The 18,844-nt window shown below is 46.8% G+C and overlaps 1 protein-coding gene across 1 annotated transcript in view; it reads right to left on the bottom strand.

Moving 5' to 3' along the window:
• Positions 1–4,931: 4,931 nt before the first annotated feature.
• Positions 4,932–18,844, bottom strand: part of Dock1 (dedicator of cytokinesis 1) — a 502,961-nt gene continuing 489,048 nt past the window's right edge. Inside the window, exons 49-52 of the mRNA NM_001033420.2 lie at positions 15,103–15,301; positions 11,326–11,479; positions 10,065–10,216; positions 4,932–6,132 (exon numbers count right to left, since the gene is read on the bottom strand). Coding sequence (NP_001028592.1) covers positions 6,037–6,132; positions 10,065–10,216; positions 11,326–11,479; positions 15,103–15,301 — 601 coding nt within the window. The 3' untranslated portion in view covers positions 4,932–6,036. The remainder of the gene's footprint in view (positions 6,133–10,064; positions 10,217–11,325; positions 11,480–15,102; positions 15,302–18,844) is intronic.

Raw genomic sequence — 18,844 nt, 5'->3', positions numbered from 1 at the left:
ACATTCATTTAGGCCTTAAATCAAGGAGTGGGAATGGCAGATTATGTAGGGGAGAGAACAACAGGATTAGTCAAGTTTAGGACATGAGTTAAAGGATTAGACAGTCCCCTGCTCTTCTGAGCACCCCCAACAAGACAGGAGGGTGTTTAAATAGTTCTAAAAGGCCAGTTGAGAAGACAGAGGGAAAGTTACCAAACAGACTAAAAAGGAAACGAAAGCAATTAAATATAGAACTAAAAAGCTAAGGCTTGAAAGGCATTAAACCCACAAAGGCTCCCATGAACACGACCCATGGAGCCCAGAGCCAGAGAGGAATCCAGAGCAGAAGATAATACAATCTGTAAAGAATTAAAGAGATCAAATCTTTACATGAAAGAATAATCTTAAAATTGATTTTTAAATAATTTCTTTAGATACTAGGAGGCAATCTTCAGGCACCAAGGGTGGTTTTTAAATAGGGGGAAAAGATTTTTCCATTTATAGGATAAAGCTTATATACTATCTACTTGGAATAAAGATGTGGGGGAAGTGCGTATTAAATTGGGTAGTTAAAAGTAAAGGTGAATGTTTAATAGGCCAGAGAGCATTCCAAAGGTCCAAGGAAATAAAACCAAAAGTTAAGTAACTCTGTGAGAGCTAAACTTGGCCTTGAACTTCCTAACAATCAAAGAAAGGAAAACAAACAAACAACCCCCAACAAAACAGAACACAAGAGACTACACCCCACAATAGTTTTAGAGTTGGCATTGACAGTGATGCACCCCAGAGAGTGGGAACTGAATATTAAGCGAAGAGGCCAAGTTGCACATCTGCTACATATGTATGTGTGTGTATGTGTGTGTGTGTGTGTGTGTGTGTGTGTGTGTGTGTGTGTGCTAGCTCTAGACCATGCATGTTCTTTGGTTGGTGGCTCAGTCTCTGGAGTTTTCAAAGGAGATGTTGGACTCTGGGTCTTCCCCCCTTTCTCTTCCTCCTTTGCAACCAGCTGTGAGGTAAATGGGCCTTCTTCCTTCACTGCCACAAGGCATAGGCCCAAATTGTCACAGCTAATTGATTGTAGCCTGAAGTCTCAACTGCGAGCCTAAGTAGACCTTCCTCATATTTAGGTTCATTTACTTCAGGCATTCTTACAGCAACAGAAGGCTGACACAGGGAGAAAATTGTGAGACTACACAGGGTTAGAGATATCCCCTTCTTGTGAATATATCGGTATATTAAGAAAGTTCTGTGACAAAATGGCTGTCTCCCTTCCTTCTTTCCCCTTCCCTCCCTTCTTCCGTCCCTCTTTCCCTTCCATCCTTCTCTCCTTGGTAACTTTGCTATGGTCTCCAGGTGTTTCCCAGCAGGGGGTGTGGCCCTGGAAGGTGTTGTGGTTCCGAGGAGCATGCTGCTGCTGCTATAGGCTCAGGTATTTGAACACTTGGCTCCCAGTTGGCGACACTATTTGGGAGGGCTTAGGAGGTGTTTGTTGCCTTGCTGGAGGGACGGAGCATGTCACTGGAGGCAGGCTTTGAGAGCTTAGAGCCTTGTGCTGCTTCCAGTTCACTTTCTCTGCTTCACACCTGAGGTTGAAGGGAAGCTTCCGGTTCCAGCTGCCATGTCTGCCACTTGAAGGAGGACCTAAGGAGTTTTCTGTTGATGGAGAGCAAACAAATAGAAAAGGGAAGGGCAAGACCAGGGCAAGACCCCATCTACCCATCTATGCTTCCAACTTATGAAGGATTGATCTTCTTGTACAAATTGCCTGAATTATCATGTTTTGACACAGTAACAGAAAAGTAACTAATATAGAGGTGTATGTATGTGTGTGTGTGTGTGCGCGCGCGCGCGCGCATGCAGGGGTATGGTATGTACATGAGTGTGTGTGTGCATGTGTGTGGTAAATGGGCATGTGTGTGCATGTGCAGGTGTATGCAGTGCATGTTTGTGTGTGTGCATATGTGTGGTACATATGTGTGTGTGTACATGTGAATGATTCTCACAGTTGTTGGTGGCTACATGCATGAGACAGTGCAATGACATCCCCATCCTCCCATTCTCAAATAACCCACAGCCAGTAGCTGGACTCTTGATATTCTCTTATACTGCTGTGCCAAAGCCATCTGTTGCAGGACTGTGGGTCTGACATACCGGTTAGAGGATGAGCATGTATCTTGATGAAAAGAGCAGGTTCACACAAACACACACACACACACACACACACACACACACACACACAAGATTCCACCTTGACAAGCCAACTGAGTCCTAGATATTTACCTGTGTGTATGTGTGTGTGTGCACACGTGTGTGTGCATGTATGCACACCCATACATGAATGTGTAGTGCTCATGAACTTGTGGGGAGGCCAGGAGACACCAAGTATCCTGCCCTATCATTTTCTTCCTTATTTCCTTGACCTGGGGGTATGGGGGTTCTCACTGAACCGAGAGCTGGACAGCAGTCCACTGTCCCCAGTGGTCCTCCTGTCTCTGCCCTCCACAGTGCCTGGGTTACAGGGACACATAGTCACACGTATATTTTTTAATGTGGGTGTTGGAGATCCATGTTTGTGTGACAAGTATTCTTACCAGCACATAGAGGCATCTCCACAATCCCTTAAGCAGTTATATTATACTCTGAAGTTGTTAAAAGTTGTAAAGGGGCAGCTACAACACGCGCAAAGATGCCCTGGGGCATCTTGGTTTCTGCAGAGGGCTCCTCCAAGTTGGTGAGGGCAGACACACAAGTACTTTCTTGTGGACTGAGCATGTTTTCAAAGGAGGGAGATGAGAGCCCTTCACAGGAGGACCTATTGTCATCTAATATCTAGCAGGGTAAGTCCTGGAGAAGGCTCTCTAGCATCCAGGCTTCTCAAGCCAAAGCACACACCGTAGGACAAAGTCCTCTCTCAAATTAGCAGCAACAGAGGCAGGAGAGAAAGAGGCCTCAGCAATGCCCAGCCAGAGAAGAGGCCCCACAGAGAAGCAGCTGGGGGACTCCAGGCCCAGTGTGGGACTAAAGTGTAGGAGTGTGTATCTCAGATGTGGCCTGTGAGGATGTGGGCATTTTTGACCTGGGCTCCCAACCAAGAGCAATGAAGTGGGATGATTCATAATTGTAAGTATCAGCATATATATTTAGAAGGCACTTCGGCAGCAATGGTCATTTAGCAAAATAAGCAATAGCAGGTTTTATGCTCCAGCCGATGACCTCCCAGCCACGGCTTTTGGACTAGGAACTATTTATGTTTATCCTCCATAGACCTGGGCTGCTCTCAACCTTGGTCAGAGAATCTTCTTTTTGCAGTGGACAGCAGCCACTTCGGAGACATATAGCCAATCAAATGGCTAAGAATAAAAGACGGAGGGCTCAGCGCTAAGCGGGACATCTACATTAGCTTCCCAACCTCCAAAGGAAGGCTCAGGGAACACCACAGAAGAGTAGGTGGCAAGACTGCACAAGCAGGAGGACGTAGGTTGGTGCTCTGAAATGCTATCTGCCAGAGGTGATATAGCTATGCGGTCATGAGCTCACGGCAGCTGAGGTTTCCCCGCACAAATTCAAGCCACTTAAAATCTGGGCATGGACAGGAAGATGACCTCCAAGATCCACCCCTTACTGAGATGGGAAAATCTCTCTCTCTCTCTCTCTCTCTCTCTCTCTCTCTCTCTCTCTCTCTCCCCCTCCCCCAGGTTTCCCATGCTCCAATGAATGGCCTCACACTCATGCACATACCAGCAAACTTAGTGTGTTATTAAAAAAAGGGAAAAGAAGACGTGAAGTTGAGCTAGGACGTGCTGGTATAGGGGAGCTGGGGGGAACATGAGGGGTCCATATGGTTATGTTTCACTGTGTATATGTGTGAAACTCGTAAAATAAACTCTTTGAAACTCAAAATAAAAATAAACCTTTTCAAAAATTAAAGAACAATTATGTCTAAGGGCTGAGGAGAGGGCTCAGTGAGGGAAGCATTTGTTACAAAACCATGAGGACTCGAACGTAGTGCTAGAACCCGCACCCCGGAGCCCGTGTCTCTAGCTGCACGTGTAGCAGAAGAGGGCCTAGTCGGCCATCATTGGGAAGAGAGGCCCCTTGGGCTAGCAAACTTTATATGCTCTAGTACAGGGGAACACCAGGGTCAAGAAGTAGGAGTGAGTGGGTAGGGGAGCAGGGCGGGGGAAGGGTATAGGGGACTTTCGGGATAGCATTTGAAATGTAAATGAAGAAAATATCTAATAAAAAAAAGATGGGGCTGGAGAGATGCCTCAGCATTTAAGAGCACTGACCGCTCTTCCGAAGGTCCTGAGTTCAAATCCCAGCAACCACATGATGGCTCAAAACCATCTGTACAGCTACAATGTACTCATATATATATAAAATAAATAAATCTTAAAAAAGAAAGAAATATATCTTTAAAAAAAAGACAGTGGTAACAAAAAATGTACAGTGTGTTGGCTATATATGCATAGAAAGAAATAAAACTCAGCTTGTACCAAATTTAAAAAAAACACGCTGGGAGCAGTGATGTGCACTTATAATTCCAGTTCTAGGGAGGTAGGGACAGGTAGATCACCGAGGCCTGCTGGCTGCCAGTCTAGCCTAATTCTTACCTGGTTACTGCATAGCTTTTCAGGGGAGTTGATCTCACTCTACGGTTGAGGTTCATGAGAGACCCTCCCTCAAAACACACGGCAAAGAGCAACTGAGTAAGAAACATGAAGTTTAGTTCTGACCCCTATGTTCATACACAGACATGTGCACTCACTCACACAAGTGCATGAGTGTACACACACACACACACACACACACACACACACACACACACACACACTTACACACACAGTTAAGTTTGAGGAAGATGGATAGGTACATATATGATTATGTGTTTTTTCCTTAAGAAAGCATCTATATTTTATGTTAAATGGTTAAAAGAGGCCAGCCACCAGGAGTCCTTTTTAAATAACATTTATTTCTCATTTGTCAGTGATTAACTTTGAACTCTCCTAGAACAAACAGTATCATGATCAGAGTGAATAAAAAAATATAGATGATCAAATAAAATATTAGGTTATACAAAGTTAGTTTTTTTTTTAAACAAACGAATCATTGTCCACCAACATTTTCAGGACCTTGGAAATCTGGAAAACAATTTTGCGGTATTTAGAAAACAAATATTTCCAGCAGTTAAACATGAAGACACACTGGAGCTCGTTTTCAGAGACCCGCTGGAGTAAGCAAGGGTGACAGACACTCACCGGAGCTCTGAGAACCACCGTATATACAAATATTCTGTACACACAGAGAAGCCACCCAATTAAAACCACCTCTGGTGGTATAGGGGGCTCATATTTTAAAAAGAATGAAAATTCACCTTCCTATGCTCATATTAATTTTCCATTTGATCCAGTATCCATAATGGTGTCTCTACGCCGTATATTAATATCTCTTTAGTAATCAAGAGATATTCCTACTTTAAATTATGCCACGGGAAATTGAGATCTTCTCTGAAGGGGTACACTTAGCTGCTTGATGTCAGCTGAAGTGACACTCCACCCCAGGAGTCACACTGCAGATATATCAAGGATAGGGGTTGAGCAGTCAGCCCTTGGGGGTGAGCTAGAGTCTGGGTTGGAGAGGCCGAGTGAGGATCCTTACAAGGCTACTGCATAGCTTCTCACGGGAGTAGGGCTAGGGGTTTGCCTCATCCCTCCCGCTTGGCTGACTCACACTGGACAAGCTCTCTGCAAATGAATATAAGTCATTTGGCACAAAAGGAAAGAGTTTCAGGGCAAGACTGAGGCTATCAGAAAGGCTGACATGCTCTGAGTCCCCAACTTAAAAAAAAAAAAAAAAACCAATCCAGACTATGTATGACTTGGCTCCATTCCCACTGTGCTGAGACACTTCAGGCCTCTGGTCCCGTGGCTAGGATGGACCTCTTTCCAAGAAAAGCCAATCACACTAAGGCGAAGCATCCCAGGGCCCGGAGGAGGTCATCGGCAGGCACGGCAGATGTAGGAGAGAAGCAGGAGGTTAGCCTTCTCCTCCCAGGATTCACTGCACGATTCCAGAGTCCACTGAGGTCTGCTTTCGGGTCGTCTTCGGAGGGGGAGGAGGTGGTGTTTTGCTGGGCAGTGGAGGTGGCTGTTGCTAGGAAACAGGAGTATGAAGAAACCACCGCATTACTGGTATCCTCACTGAGAATCTTACTCGGCATAGAAGTGGGAGGTCCATCTGAACACTTAGGATAGGCACTGACCCTCTTCCTGTGACCTGGCTCCACCCTGCCTGGCTTGGATCCAGCCTGTTAACTACCCCACCCTGGGCTTCCCTGCAGCCATGTGGATTTCTGACATCTGAATCTATGTGCATCCCCTGAAAAGCATCATTGTTTGTGGTTTTTAGATTCAGGTATTGTCACCCTAGCGTCACCCAACCAAAGGACAGGTTCTCTAGGGTGTGATGAGAGATTGTCCCTTGCCTTCTGAATGGACAGCCCAGGTCGGTCAGCAAGATTTCTCTGGAAAGTAATGTTCTATAATTTGTGGGTCATGTGTGGCTCTCACTGAGGCTGGGAAGCAGCCCAAATCTGGACCAGCAGAAGCCATGGCCATAACTGTGGGTGAAGGAAACTTTATGAACAGAAGCAAGGGACTGGCTGGATTGGTTCATAGGCAGCAAAATGCCTTGGGTTCTGGGTACAGCTTTATTGTAAATGCCTCCTCCCTTGCAGACTCATGTGTTTGAACACCTTGACCCTAGCCAGTGGCACTACTGCAGGAGGCTTCTTAGCAGTGCATCATGAAGATTAGAAAAATAACTAATAGAACATATCCTCCAAAACAGGTACCAACCACACAGCTGTGAAGCCTCAGAAATTCATAGGGTGGTACCTGCTGGGTGTCAGTGACTCAGGGGGCCACTGCCCAACTGCTCTAGGGACCCTCACGACCATCACAGATGCTGAAAAGAGAGGCCCAGGTACCTAAAGACAGGCTGAATAAGAAGATGCAAAAACTGGTGGACTGGGGGAGGTGGGAGCCACCACAGGCAGAAATCTCAACGAATGTTCAAGAGCCAACATGTGACGAAAGGGCCAGAGTCGTAGTCTCTCAGCAGAGGCTGGGGGTGTGGCTGAATGTGAGGGAAGTTCTCAAAAGCAGAACCATGACATAGGGGTCTCTCACTCACTGCCTCGGTTTCCTCCTGGTGCTGAGATACAGAAGGAAGGAGGTCGCCATTTTACAGGGGAAAGCAGTGGTCTCGGGAGTTGGCTCAGTTTTGAAATTCTTGTCACACAAGCATAAGGGCCTGAATGCATGCCCATGTAAAAAACTGGGCACAATAGCACAAGCCTATAACCCCTGCCTGAGGGCCAGGAGAATTCCTGGGTGTTGCTGGGCAGGAATCAGCAAAATCCAGGTTTACTGGGAGATCTTTCTCAAAAAAAAAAAAAAAAAAAAAAGGAGAGTGATTAAGAAAAGACACCAGATGTTAAACCTCCAGTTCCCATGTGCAGATACACAAATGTCCATACGAACCTGCGCACACACACACACACACACACACACACACACACACACACACACAGCCTCTCCCCACAACACACAAATCAAGGAGAAAGTAATGAGTCCATTTATAAGTCTCTTTTAAGGCTGGTGTGAACTGTGGAAAGAAACACTGATTTGACGGCCTGAGAACATTCATGGTAGGTGTCTTTGCAGGTGACATCTATGGTGACAGTGACCTCCAACAGAGGGTTCCTGCAGGTAGGACCACCAGTCTCAAGAAATCACAGTGTTAGATGCCAGAGGCATCCTTAACATCAAGCAGGAGAATGTTGGATTTTATCACCATTAAGTAAAATGATAGCTCACATGGCTGGTCATATGAGCGGTTCTGAAATGAATGACAGCTTAAAATGGCAACAACTAGAGATAGAGTCACCGACAAGCCTGGGGCCGATCGATGAGAGTGACGGGAGGCTATCGATCACCTCCCGCAGCAGATGAACGATCATTATCCAAAAACGGCTCTCAGGGCCTGTGCAGAGGGACGCACCTGAGAGGACGCCTTAACTAATTACGACGCACTAACCACCGGCCTGTCATCCAAACTTGAGCCCTGGCTGCAAATTAAACCAGAAACAAATTGCAAAGAGAGTTGAGTAATTAATCTAATTGAATTTGCACCCGCTTTATAAAGCGGAGCAGCTAGGGCACGAGTCACAGGCAGCACTGATTGATGGCTTAGGACACTGGATCTGTCACCCCTGCATGGATGCGAGACGGAAATGGACCTGATCACACTTCCAAAGTTCAGGGGTTTCAGATTATAGGAGGACCTGGGGGATATTTCTGCTTTTCAAATAAAATATGGATATAAGCAACTCAATAGGCTTCCCTAAGGAATTGGAGGTTCCCCTACCCTAGGCCCCCTGGGGTCTCCTTTTGTACTGGAGAGGTCAAGTTTACATTCCAGTAGCTGTCTGAGCCCTCTAGCCTAATAGAACACTCCCTTCTCCGGGGTCAGCTCCCTACTTTAGCTTTAGAAGCGCCACTTGTCCCTTGCATGTCACAGAAAAAGCCTTAGAGTGAGTTTAGTTTCCTTTAAAGAACAACCAGACACACAGTTAACACACAATCTCTTCCCTCACTACTTTCTTTTTGTATGTGCAAACGCCTGTCTGTCTGTAGATGTTTAAACATGTGCTAGTGTGAATATTTGTGTATGAGCACCTGTGTGGCAGCCAGAGGTCAACATCAGGCACCCTCCTCAGTCTCTCTCAGCTTTCACTGAGCCTGAGCTCACTAATTTGGTAAGCATGACTGGCCAAGGAGCTTCAGGGGCCTTCGTGACCTAGCACCGCCCTAGTACTAGGATGACAGGGGCCTGTCCGCATGCCTAGCACTTTTACATGGCTTCTGGTGGACTGGGACTCAGGTCCCTTGCATGATAAGCATTTTACATACTGAGCATCACCCCAGACCTCCCTGACCTCCCTCACTGCTTTCACAAGGGAAGAAAAGAGGTTTGCAGAGCACCCAGTAAAATGCCTCCCCAAGAAAGAAAAAGAGAAGGCACGGAGAATTTATTTTTATTATGACTGAGGAAAAAGCAATTCCTGTGCCTTGTGATAGCCAGCAGCAAATCTCACTCCATCAGGGCTCTCAGGAGCTCTGGTGGCCATGCCATTACTTTATGGAGGAAGGGCATCAAAAAGTATGGCCAGCTGTACAAACATAGACTTGAGTGTTTTACTCTTCAGCCCGAGTTGATTTAACTTTATAAGGCCATGAATAAATGCGTCATGGGAATGGGGACTTGGGAGTGGACATTACTGTTGTGACTGCATAAATGACACTGTGCCTCCTCCCTGAGCCTACCTTCTTTACTCACTTTTGAGCATTACAAGAGGATGGGTCAGGGCCACAGCCTCCCAGCAATGCATGACCATAGCTGTGAGGACCCAGTGCAGTGTGGCATTTAGGACCCTCTCTACCATTGCATTAGCAGGTAGGCCTGAGGCTGCTCAGCAGGGAGTGCACTGGATGTGATTAATGACTTTAAAAAAGTGTCTGGTGGGGACCAGCGCTGGGGTTCGCGCTGGCTGCTCATGAGTACTGCTGGAGCAAGCCAGGCCAGAACCTTGAACCAAGACTTTGAGCAGCACTTGAGGGCTGATGAAACAGGACGGTAGGGTATGCAGTCTGCACCAATGTGGAACCCTACTATGGACTCTCTAAGTAGCAAGAGCCTGTGGCTACCAGGGAACTGTCAATGTGAGGACAACATTGTCCAGAGAACCTAGAGGGCCAAAATGGGGAAAACAAAGGAGGCGTCCCCTATGGAACAGCACATCTCTTCAGTGCAGTCAGACAGACCTCTTGGCACCAAAGCTGCTGGTAGTACTAACAGCTCAAAGACCAGCATCCATCAGGACAGCTTCAGAGCAAAGGCAGCACTGTCTGGGAGGTGGGGCTGCCTGCAGCTAGGGCTAAGAAACTGTATCACAGAGCATGCATACCTCAGTCCTGGCTGCGGGCAGAAACTAAAGTCTCGTGGTTTTAGATCCCACTTACCCGTTGTGGGGGAGGAGGAGGTGGAGATGTGGGTGAGACCATCATATCCTGGTTTTCCATCAGATTTCCATAATCTGCCATGTTGCCTTTGAGGGGCAGAGGGGGTGGGACATCGGCCACATCCATTCCCATCATGCCGTTCAGCTCCAGACCTGGAAAATGGTGAAATGGTTACAGAGGGATCAAAAAAGTCTAAAGAACACAGCGAAGGGTAAAAGAGGAGTAGAGACTACAAAGAGTAGGATTCTTTCCTGGTAGAATGTTCTAGAAAGGAAACAGAGTGCTAGAGCTTGAAGCAACGTATCAACTCTCTGTGTAAATACTACTGTCTGTGAGCCTCCTTCTCCTTAGTGGCATCCGCATAGTTGGTGCGACAAGGCTGTGGCTTTATGGTAAGTCTGCCACAGTTGCTATTGGGAGAGCTCACTGGTAGAGTCCGGTGATGGGGCACACAGCCAGCTCACCAGGGCAATCCATGATTGTAGGACAGGAAGCGGCTGGCAGCTGCCTTCCAGAGCCAACAGGATATGCTACAGGTTGTTAAAGCAGACAAAACTGGCTGTTTGTAAACAGAGGGGAGATCACAAAGGTGGGCTAACTTCATCAGCCTTTGCTGATGCTCTTGGAAGAGATGTTTTATTTTAAACCAAAGAGAGGAAAATGGACACTTTCACTGATGGGTATGGTTTGGGAGTTTTTAAAGTGGTCAGTTGTCTGATAATAGGGCAATGACAGGGTAGTCCAGTGGTGAATGTAGAAACCTTGGTGTCGAGCTGGGAGAGCAGGGGTCCCCAGGAGTGGCACTTGAATACCTGAGTCATTGCAGTAAAGCAGATGTGATGTTAAGTTCTGCAGTGTGCAAGCCCATGGTGGTTACAGGCTGATGGTGCTGTGCCATCTGTCATCCCTGGTAGACATTTCTATGCTGTAAGCAATGACTCTCTCACCGTTCCTCCCACTAGACACGGAGCCCCAAGACCCCTGAAGACATTGGTACCCTGTGGCTCTCAAGACTCCTTTCAGGCAGGAGCTCTGCTCCTGGGTTGGGTCCTGCACTTTATATTTGTTGAGCTCTGCCACTGAGGATGGATTTCTTTCTGCGTGAGATGTTTGAAGTCTAGATTTCCCACCTCAACCTGAGGTGACTTCTTCAGACGTCACATACCCCTCTAACTTTCACTCTACTGCTGGGGAAAGGGTCCTGAACAAAGGGCCACAGTCAGGGGGCACCTTAAGGGGCAACACCTTAAGTTCCACTTACTGGGCTGAATGCTGAAGCTGAGCTTGGCTCTTGGTGTGACTGGAGGGGGCGTCTGCTGGGAGGACGGTGATGCTGGAGACACAGAGAAGCGCCTTTCATTTCCAATGACATTGATCACCTGGCTCTTGGGTCTTTGGGGCCGCAGGGGACTTATCTGCGTTGAGGGACAGAAAGAACAAAGTTAAGGTGTGTATGGACTGGCTGTGTCTTCTCCAAATCCCTGTGCTGAAGCCCTGACCCCAGTGCCCAGCCCACAAGCCCATCTGGGTATAGGGATTTTTGCAAAGAGCCAAGTTAAGATGGTGTAAGCATGAATCCAACGAGACCTTATAAACTAAGGGGGTCTGAACAGCATGCAAGCAGAGAGAATGTCATAGGAAGACAAAAGCAGAGGTGGGGTACCCCTGCAGCAAGTCAAAGGACACCAAAGATGGCCAACCAATCCAGAAGCCAGGGGAGGTGTGGAACTTAATTTCTTACCACCTTAGCAGGGGGCAACCCCATCTACACTTTAATCTTGGACCTGTAGCTTCTAGAATTGGTAGGGAACAACTTTCTGTTGTCTGAGTTGCCCATGGAAAGGACAGTACTTTGTTCTGGCAGCCTGTCCCCACTAACACAGAACTTCACATGAATCTTCAACCCAGCCTTTGGGAGTAGCCTAGCCGGGAACTTGCTATGTACCTAAGATGACCTTGAACTCCTGATCCTGCTCCATATCCTGAATGCTCATTACAAGTGTGCACCTCTACTACACTACCACGTGGGGTTTATGAGTTGTTGGGGATTGAACCCAAGGCCTAGCATGCTAGGCAAACACTCTACCCACCGAGCTATGACCCTAGTCCTTTATAGGCTACTTGACCACAATGCTAAAGGGGAGGAGTGCAGCTATGAGCTATCTGTGTAGCTAGTGAGCACACCCAAGGATGCCCCCAAAGGATCAAGAACAGAACAGAAGTCTGGAGCCTCAGCAAAAGGACAGGAGCCCCTTTGCCCCTTGTTTAGTTTCTCCTCTGAGCTGTTATTGCCAACAGGAGTTCCTTTTCTCTCCTCTTCTTGCTGGCCTTGGGCTTCGGGGTGCACTTGACTTTTCTCCACCTGAGCCCTTTCCCCTGTTTGTAACATCAGTAAATTTAATTTGTATATTTCTTACAGCTTGCTCTCTGATCTTACACATCAGGGAACACCAGCAATTACAAAATATTCTGAGGTAGGATTATTCAGAAACGTTATTAACTTGGCGGAAGAGCAGAAGAGGCTGTCTCCCAGAGGGCCTGGCCTTGGCGTTTCAGCTTAATCCTGGGGCAGAGTGGGTGGGCTGAGGTGGTTTTACAGGGGTGGAAATGGCAAAAGCCAGTGAGTCACTGTATCTACCTTAGAAGAGACCCACAAAGCCAGCCCAGGCTGGAGCTACTGAAGCCAGAAGTAGAAGTGAGGTTCTGAGCAGGGAAGAGGCCTTCAGATACATGAGCAGCACCTAGCCTCAGCGTACAGATCAAAATTATTCTGTACAGAAGGTGTGGGTGCCATGACCAAGTACTCTGTGGAAATGGAGAGTCCTTGCTGGGTGAGGTCAGGACTGGCTCCAAGCCTGGCTCTCTCAGGAAGATGTGCTAGGAGCTGGTGAAAGAGGCTGAGGCTGTCAGGTGTTTCTCTCACTTCTGAGCTTCTAACACAAAGCTTCAGGAAGATTTCCTGGGGAAATGCAAATGGTAGCCTGAAGGCCCAGCTTGGAGAGGCTCAGCTAAAGGTCAGGAGATTGTTAACCATGCAAATCAAGAAGGAAGCTGAGCCCAGCCCAAAAGGGAAGAGGGAAACCCTACAGAGGCAGGAGAGAGCAGTTTACTCCTGTAGGTCTATGGAGGGCTGGGAACACTAGCAGCATCAGCGTCCTGAACACTAGGGGGTGCTACAGTCATCATGGAACATGCAGTTGCTTTCCAGGATGACTCCTGCCCAGGGGACCACATCAACACCTGTGCCTGGAGGAGGCCTCTGCTTGCATAGATGCACCGTGCCTGACCAGTGGATAGGACTCTGCTGTTGCAGCCCTGGTCACTGTGCCTCGAACCCCAGGCACCTACTGATGGCAAAGTCAAGGCTCTGGGCTCTGACCTTGTGTAGTTCCTGTGACCTGAGAGGCCCCCATATGGTTTTGCACCTGGCCCTGTCATCAGCAGGTGTTGTCTCAGGGACATGGTCATCATTGGGAAGGACAGAAACTGTCCTGCACTGGCTCAGCCCTGTCCTTGGAGTTGTCCTTACACAGTTCAACTGTGGCCCTTTCTGCTACTTGGCTCTATGTTTCTCAGGCCCAGTTTCAATATCTTAAAACAGAGCTTAAATAAAAATGTCTGAAGGACTGCAAAGTGCCTGACCCTGAGTAACTATGTCCAAGAAGGAAGCTGAGCCAACTAGTTAGGATGCTGTGTGCCCGGAGAGGAGATCTCAACTTGTGGGATTGTCTGGAAGCCCGGCTTTCTGAAATGGTTGATCATTTCATATACAGCCTGAGGCCCAGAATCCAGGCATTTAATGCCAGCCTTGACCAGTGGGCCCAATGCCCTTGGTCACTAGGCTGCACAGAGCCATCAGAGCCCGGCTCCAGTGAGAGCACATGTCCACAAGGCCGAGAGGCAACGGCCTTCTCGAGCCATGCTCTGGCACCTGTATCTCTGCCTACCACCTTGAGTAGAGCAAGCAGCATTTGTATGACAGTTGTTGGTACCGGGACGTTCTCTCCGACATGGTTTAGTATGGCTTACAGAGAAGTGTGCCTCTGATGGAGGGAGGGGTTTGTATGGGTGGGACTGGGAAGAAAGGAGGGAGGGGGACTGGGATGAGGATGTAAAGTGAATTAAAAAAAACTATACCTTGATCAGCATTTTGGTGAAACTGCCCTTAATCCCAGCTGAAATGGAGCTGCTGCCCAAGACACATGATCTGGCCACTTCCCAGTCAAGTGCTATCCACGTCTAGAAGTGGCTCTCAGATTATGTCAGTCTGGACACTGATGTATCTGTCTGTCTGTCTGTCTGTCTGAAACATTTTCTACCTCATTTCTACATGTAGACCCAAAACACTGTGGTGTGCTTCTGGGATGCGTAGGCTCAAGACTCACCGTGGGACGAAAGCGCGCTTACAATTACTTTATTCATTTGTATAGGCATGCATACATGCCTATGTTTGTATGTATCTGCACATGTCATAGCATATGTGTGGAGGTCACAGGGCAACTTGTGGGAGTCAATTTTCATCTCCCATGTGGATGCAAGGGATCAAACTGAAAGCACCAAGAATAGAGTCACCTCACCAGGCAGAAGCTGAGCGGATTCTAACCCTCAGGCAGTGACTAAGACTTAAGGATGCTAGTCAGGAAGGGGTAGGGAAGACATTTGCTATCCATGAGTGAGTACAGCTTGTGAAAGCACTATGCTTCTGTTCTCTGAGGTGCTAGGACACAAGGGCACCAAGTCCAACGGAGCTATAAGGAGCCTAGACACATGAGGTCCCTGTAGGGGACTGACCTATCCAGCCCCTCTAAAAGAGGATAAAGGCCAAGACAGCATGTGCCCTCAGAGAAAAGACAGCACTGCTCTGTGTCTCTGACGGTTGGGTTATTTGAGGTCAGAGATGAAAAGACCTCGGGCTTTTAAGTTGCTATATTTTGCAAAAATTCAATAAAATCCAACTGACAGCCCTCTCGGTAAGATGCAGAGCCTAGGTGGGTCCCAGGCACCCCTGCAGAGCTCTTCCGATCTACAGTTAAATTACCGTTTCAGAAAGGATCACAGCCTCAGACTGCTGCAGGGAGCTGTCAGCGGGCTTGAATTCCTTATCAAATATCTCTTGGTGTTTGCTGTTCCTTTTCTCCTTCTTCTTGTCCTTCTTCTCTTTATCTGGATCGTCCTTGTCTAGCTTGTCCTGGGACCTGGAGTGCATCTTCTTCGGCAGCAGAGGCTCTAGAGCAAATCTGAAAGAAATAGGTATCTAAAGCAATGTCTTAGCAGGGCAGCTACTGCTCTTTCCCCAGGCAGAGATATGTAAAGTCAGGCACCATGCACCAGGCTATCTGGTAACCACAGACTTCTACGAGGAAAGGCATGGTTCAAAGAGAGAGGCAACAGGGGTCTTTGGATGTATTGTGACCCATCAGGAATGATGTCTGAATCCTAACAAAGCACCAGGCTAGAGGTGGCTGCTTTGGTTAAATGCTTGCTACACAAGCACAAGGACCTGAGCCTGCTCCTTAGAACTGACATGAAAAAGCCAAATGTGGCAGTGTGTGCTTGCTTCTTCTAGGTGTGCTGGCCAGCTGGCTTAGCTAAATTAGTGAGCTAAAGGCCAGTAAGAGACCTTATCTTAAAAACCACCAAGGTACTAGAGCCCTAGCAGTACTACTTGATCAGGTCCTTCAGCCTTCATGTGTACATACTGCCCTTGGACATGAGCACACACTCAAGATGCATGCAGGAACACACAAACTGCCCTCCCACGAATGCACATATGATATCTGCTGGAGGAGATAAATACCACAGAGTGCAAGAACTGTGTTACACACATGTTGCCTCTCCCAGGCTAACAGAGCTGTGGGATGGGATTCATTGGTGAGGTGTACATGCAATTTAAATTGTAATGGTGTTGAATCTGAGCATAGATTACCAATGGCCATTAACATCACCAAGAGAGAAAGTCAGCTGTGATGTGCCCCTGATGGGAAGGACCTATTGCCACCTATAAGGTTAGCTGGCCCCAAATCAAACCTGAATTACACCAGACCTCTAGATTCAACTCCCAATACGCTGATAATAGGGAGGACAGACACACATCAGACAGCATCTACACTGCAGGGCACAAAATCAATACGATCCACTCTGCAGACACAGAAAGGTAAGCAATTTGGATTTTTCAACAAATTACAAAGACAATGACAGTTTTTAAAAAGTAGATTGTGAGACTTAAGGAGATAATTCCAACCAAGAGTATGGTGAGGGCTTCATTCAGTTTAGCTTCAAACAAACTTTTAAAAATGTGTAGTAGGGCCACGGAAATGGTGTGGTGTGTACAGTTCTTGTGCAGCTGTGAGGACCTGAGCTCAAATCTACAGCACCCACATGGGGATGGCTATGATGCTGCCCGTTGTAATCCTAGCACTTCAACAGTGAGACGGGAGCAGAGGCAGGGGAATACCTAGAAGTGCAGGGGCAACTAGGCTGCTGCACATAGTGCTGAACAACAGAAAGAAACCCCATCTCAAACAAGGTGGAAGGTGAAGACGAGCAGGGGAGGTGCTCCTCTGACTGCTACATGCCTGCAATGGCGTGTGCATGCCTGTATGCATGCATGTAAACACACACACACAGACACACACATGCAAGATAAAAATAACAATAAAATAAAAACACGCATATCAAATGAGAAATTGTTATGAAGGTCATCATGATTAGGAATTCATGTCAATTATCTTACATGATGTTAAAGTATACAGCTACGTTTTCTAAAGGGGACTCCTCATCGTTTAGGAACTCACATGGAGGACCAACAGGTAACAAAATACGACGCTTAAAACTTGTTACAGAAGAAAGATGAAGTCAGGACTAGGGGGAGATACAGGTGGAAACAAAAGGGGAAGGTAGTTTATAATGTGAAGGTTGGCTGCTGGGTAAGACATCCTATAATAGTATTTAGTCCATACTCAACATGCCTGAAAAATTCCCATAATAAAACTATTAAAAATGACAGGTGATATACACATCAGCTCTTGTCTGTGATCATGAAGGCTTGGCAGTCTGCATGAGAAATATTTCCCACAGACCCATGCATTGAAACGCTTGGTCCCCAGTAGGAGGTGCTATGTTTGCAGAGGTTATGGAGTCTTTAGGAAGAAGTATGGCCCGGGGCAGGCTTTGGTGGTTCATAGCCTTGACTTACTTCCTATTCTCTTCTCTCTCTCTCTCTCTGCGTCTCTGTGCTTCTCCCTCTACCCCTATCCCCGCCCTCTGCTTTCTGAGTGCAATGTGATGGCCTCCACTGCTGCTCTCCTGCCTTTCCTGCCTGGTGTCACACCTTCCTGTTCATGGTGACCTCATTCTTTCCAGAACTGTGAGCTAGCCTCATCCTGCCTTCCTTGTTAATTTTTTGTCAGGGTATTTTATCACAGCAAGACAAAAGTAACTAAAATAAAGGCATTCTGATCTATCTGTCCATCTGTCCACCTGTCTGCCTGCCTATCTATCTATCTATCTATCTATCTATCTATCTATCTATCTATCTATCTATCTATATTTATATATCATCTACATATAAAATACACTTAAATATCTGTCTATATTTATTTATATATTTGTATCAAATCAACATCATGACACATGAAATATTATATCTAAAATATTAGAAGCAACACTAAAGAGAAATGTCACCACTCTAGTCCATGTGTTTCTGAACTTGAGACAATTTAAATAGGCAAAAGGCAAATTTATGGTCCCCTTTGGAGCTTAGGAGGAGACCTCTGCAGTCTGTCTGGGAGAGCATTCAAGGAACTCAAGCGAGCCAGGTACAGTGCTTTGCCTTTGGAGGAGAGTCAGGATGGACTCTAGCCTGCATGTCACCTGTACCACTTGATAGTACGCCTCATTTTGTCAGTATTAGTCAGAGAGCAAAGCCTGGCAACCCAAGAATGAGCACAACCCTGGGCTCTAATAGAGACACTTTCCAGTTAAAGGTTGAACAAACGCCTCCTGGGTGAGCTGACTGTAACACACCACTCTATCTAAAACTTCTCCATCAATTTCCACCTAACCCCTGCGTTCTCGGGAATATAAAACCCTTTTCCTAACTAGCCTGGGGATTCTCTTGAAGGGAAGCGGCATCAAATTTCTCTAGCTATCTTGTTCTAAGTGACAGGCACAGATGATTTAAACACCTCGAAATGGAGAATTTCCATATGGGGTTGGCCTAATAACAGACACTGATAAAAATTACTGTTAAGGAAAGAACATGGCTAGATTTTGCGGTTCTCTATCAGGTGCATCAACTGCTGGCAAGAAAAGGCACTTAGAACTGAGGGGCCCCTGATATTCTCTGGTAGGCTGTGTCTGTATACAAGGACCAGGAGCCTTGAGGTTTGATAGTGACAAACTGTCAACAGAAAGGGCTAGGAGAAGCACACCACTGTGCAAAACTAAACGCTCACAGGTTCTTCAATGATGTATAAACTGTATGTGAAATTTTCTTCTTTTTGCAGAAGAAGAAATTCTACATGGTTTTTCACGTAAAAACAACAGGAAAATACAAGTATCAAGGTGGTATTTACAACCATCTGAGTTAATGTTCAAACCACACTGAGGGCTCATGAGTTAGCTTGTAAACTAGCAGGTTCATGCCCGCTTTCAGTTTTTATGCGGGGTTCTGTAAGATGACCTCACAGGACATTATACATGCTAGACTGGGTAAATTCAATGCCAGAAAGTACAGTGGCTGTTGCTGGGGTCTAAAGGAGTGGGGTACAAGGTTTAAT

This window comes from Mus musculus, chromosome 7 (genome assembly GCF_000001635.26).
Source record: "Mus musculus strain C57BL/6J chromosome 7, GRCm38.p6 C57BL/6J".
NCBI lineage: Eukaryota > Metazoa > Chordata > Mammalia > Rodentia > Muridae > Mus > Mus musculus.
This window is presented reverse-complemented; position numbering and strand designations above follow the sequence as displayed.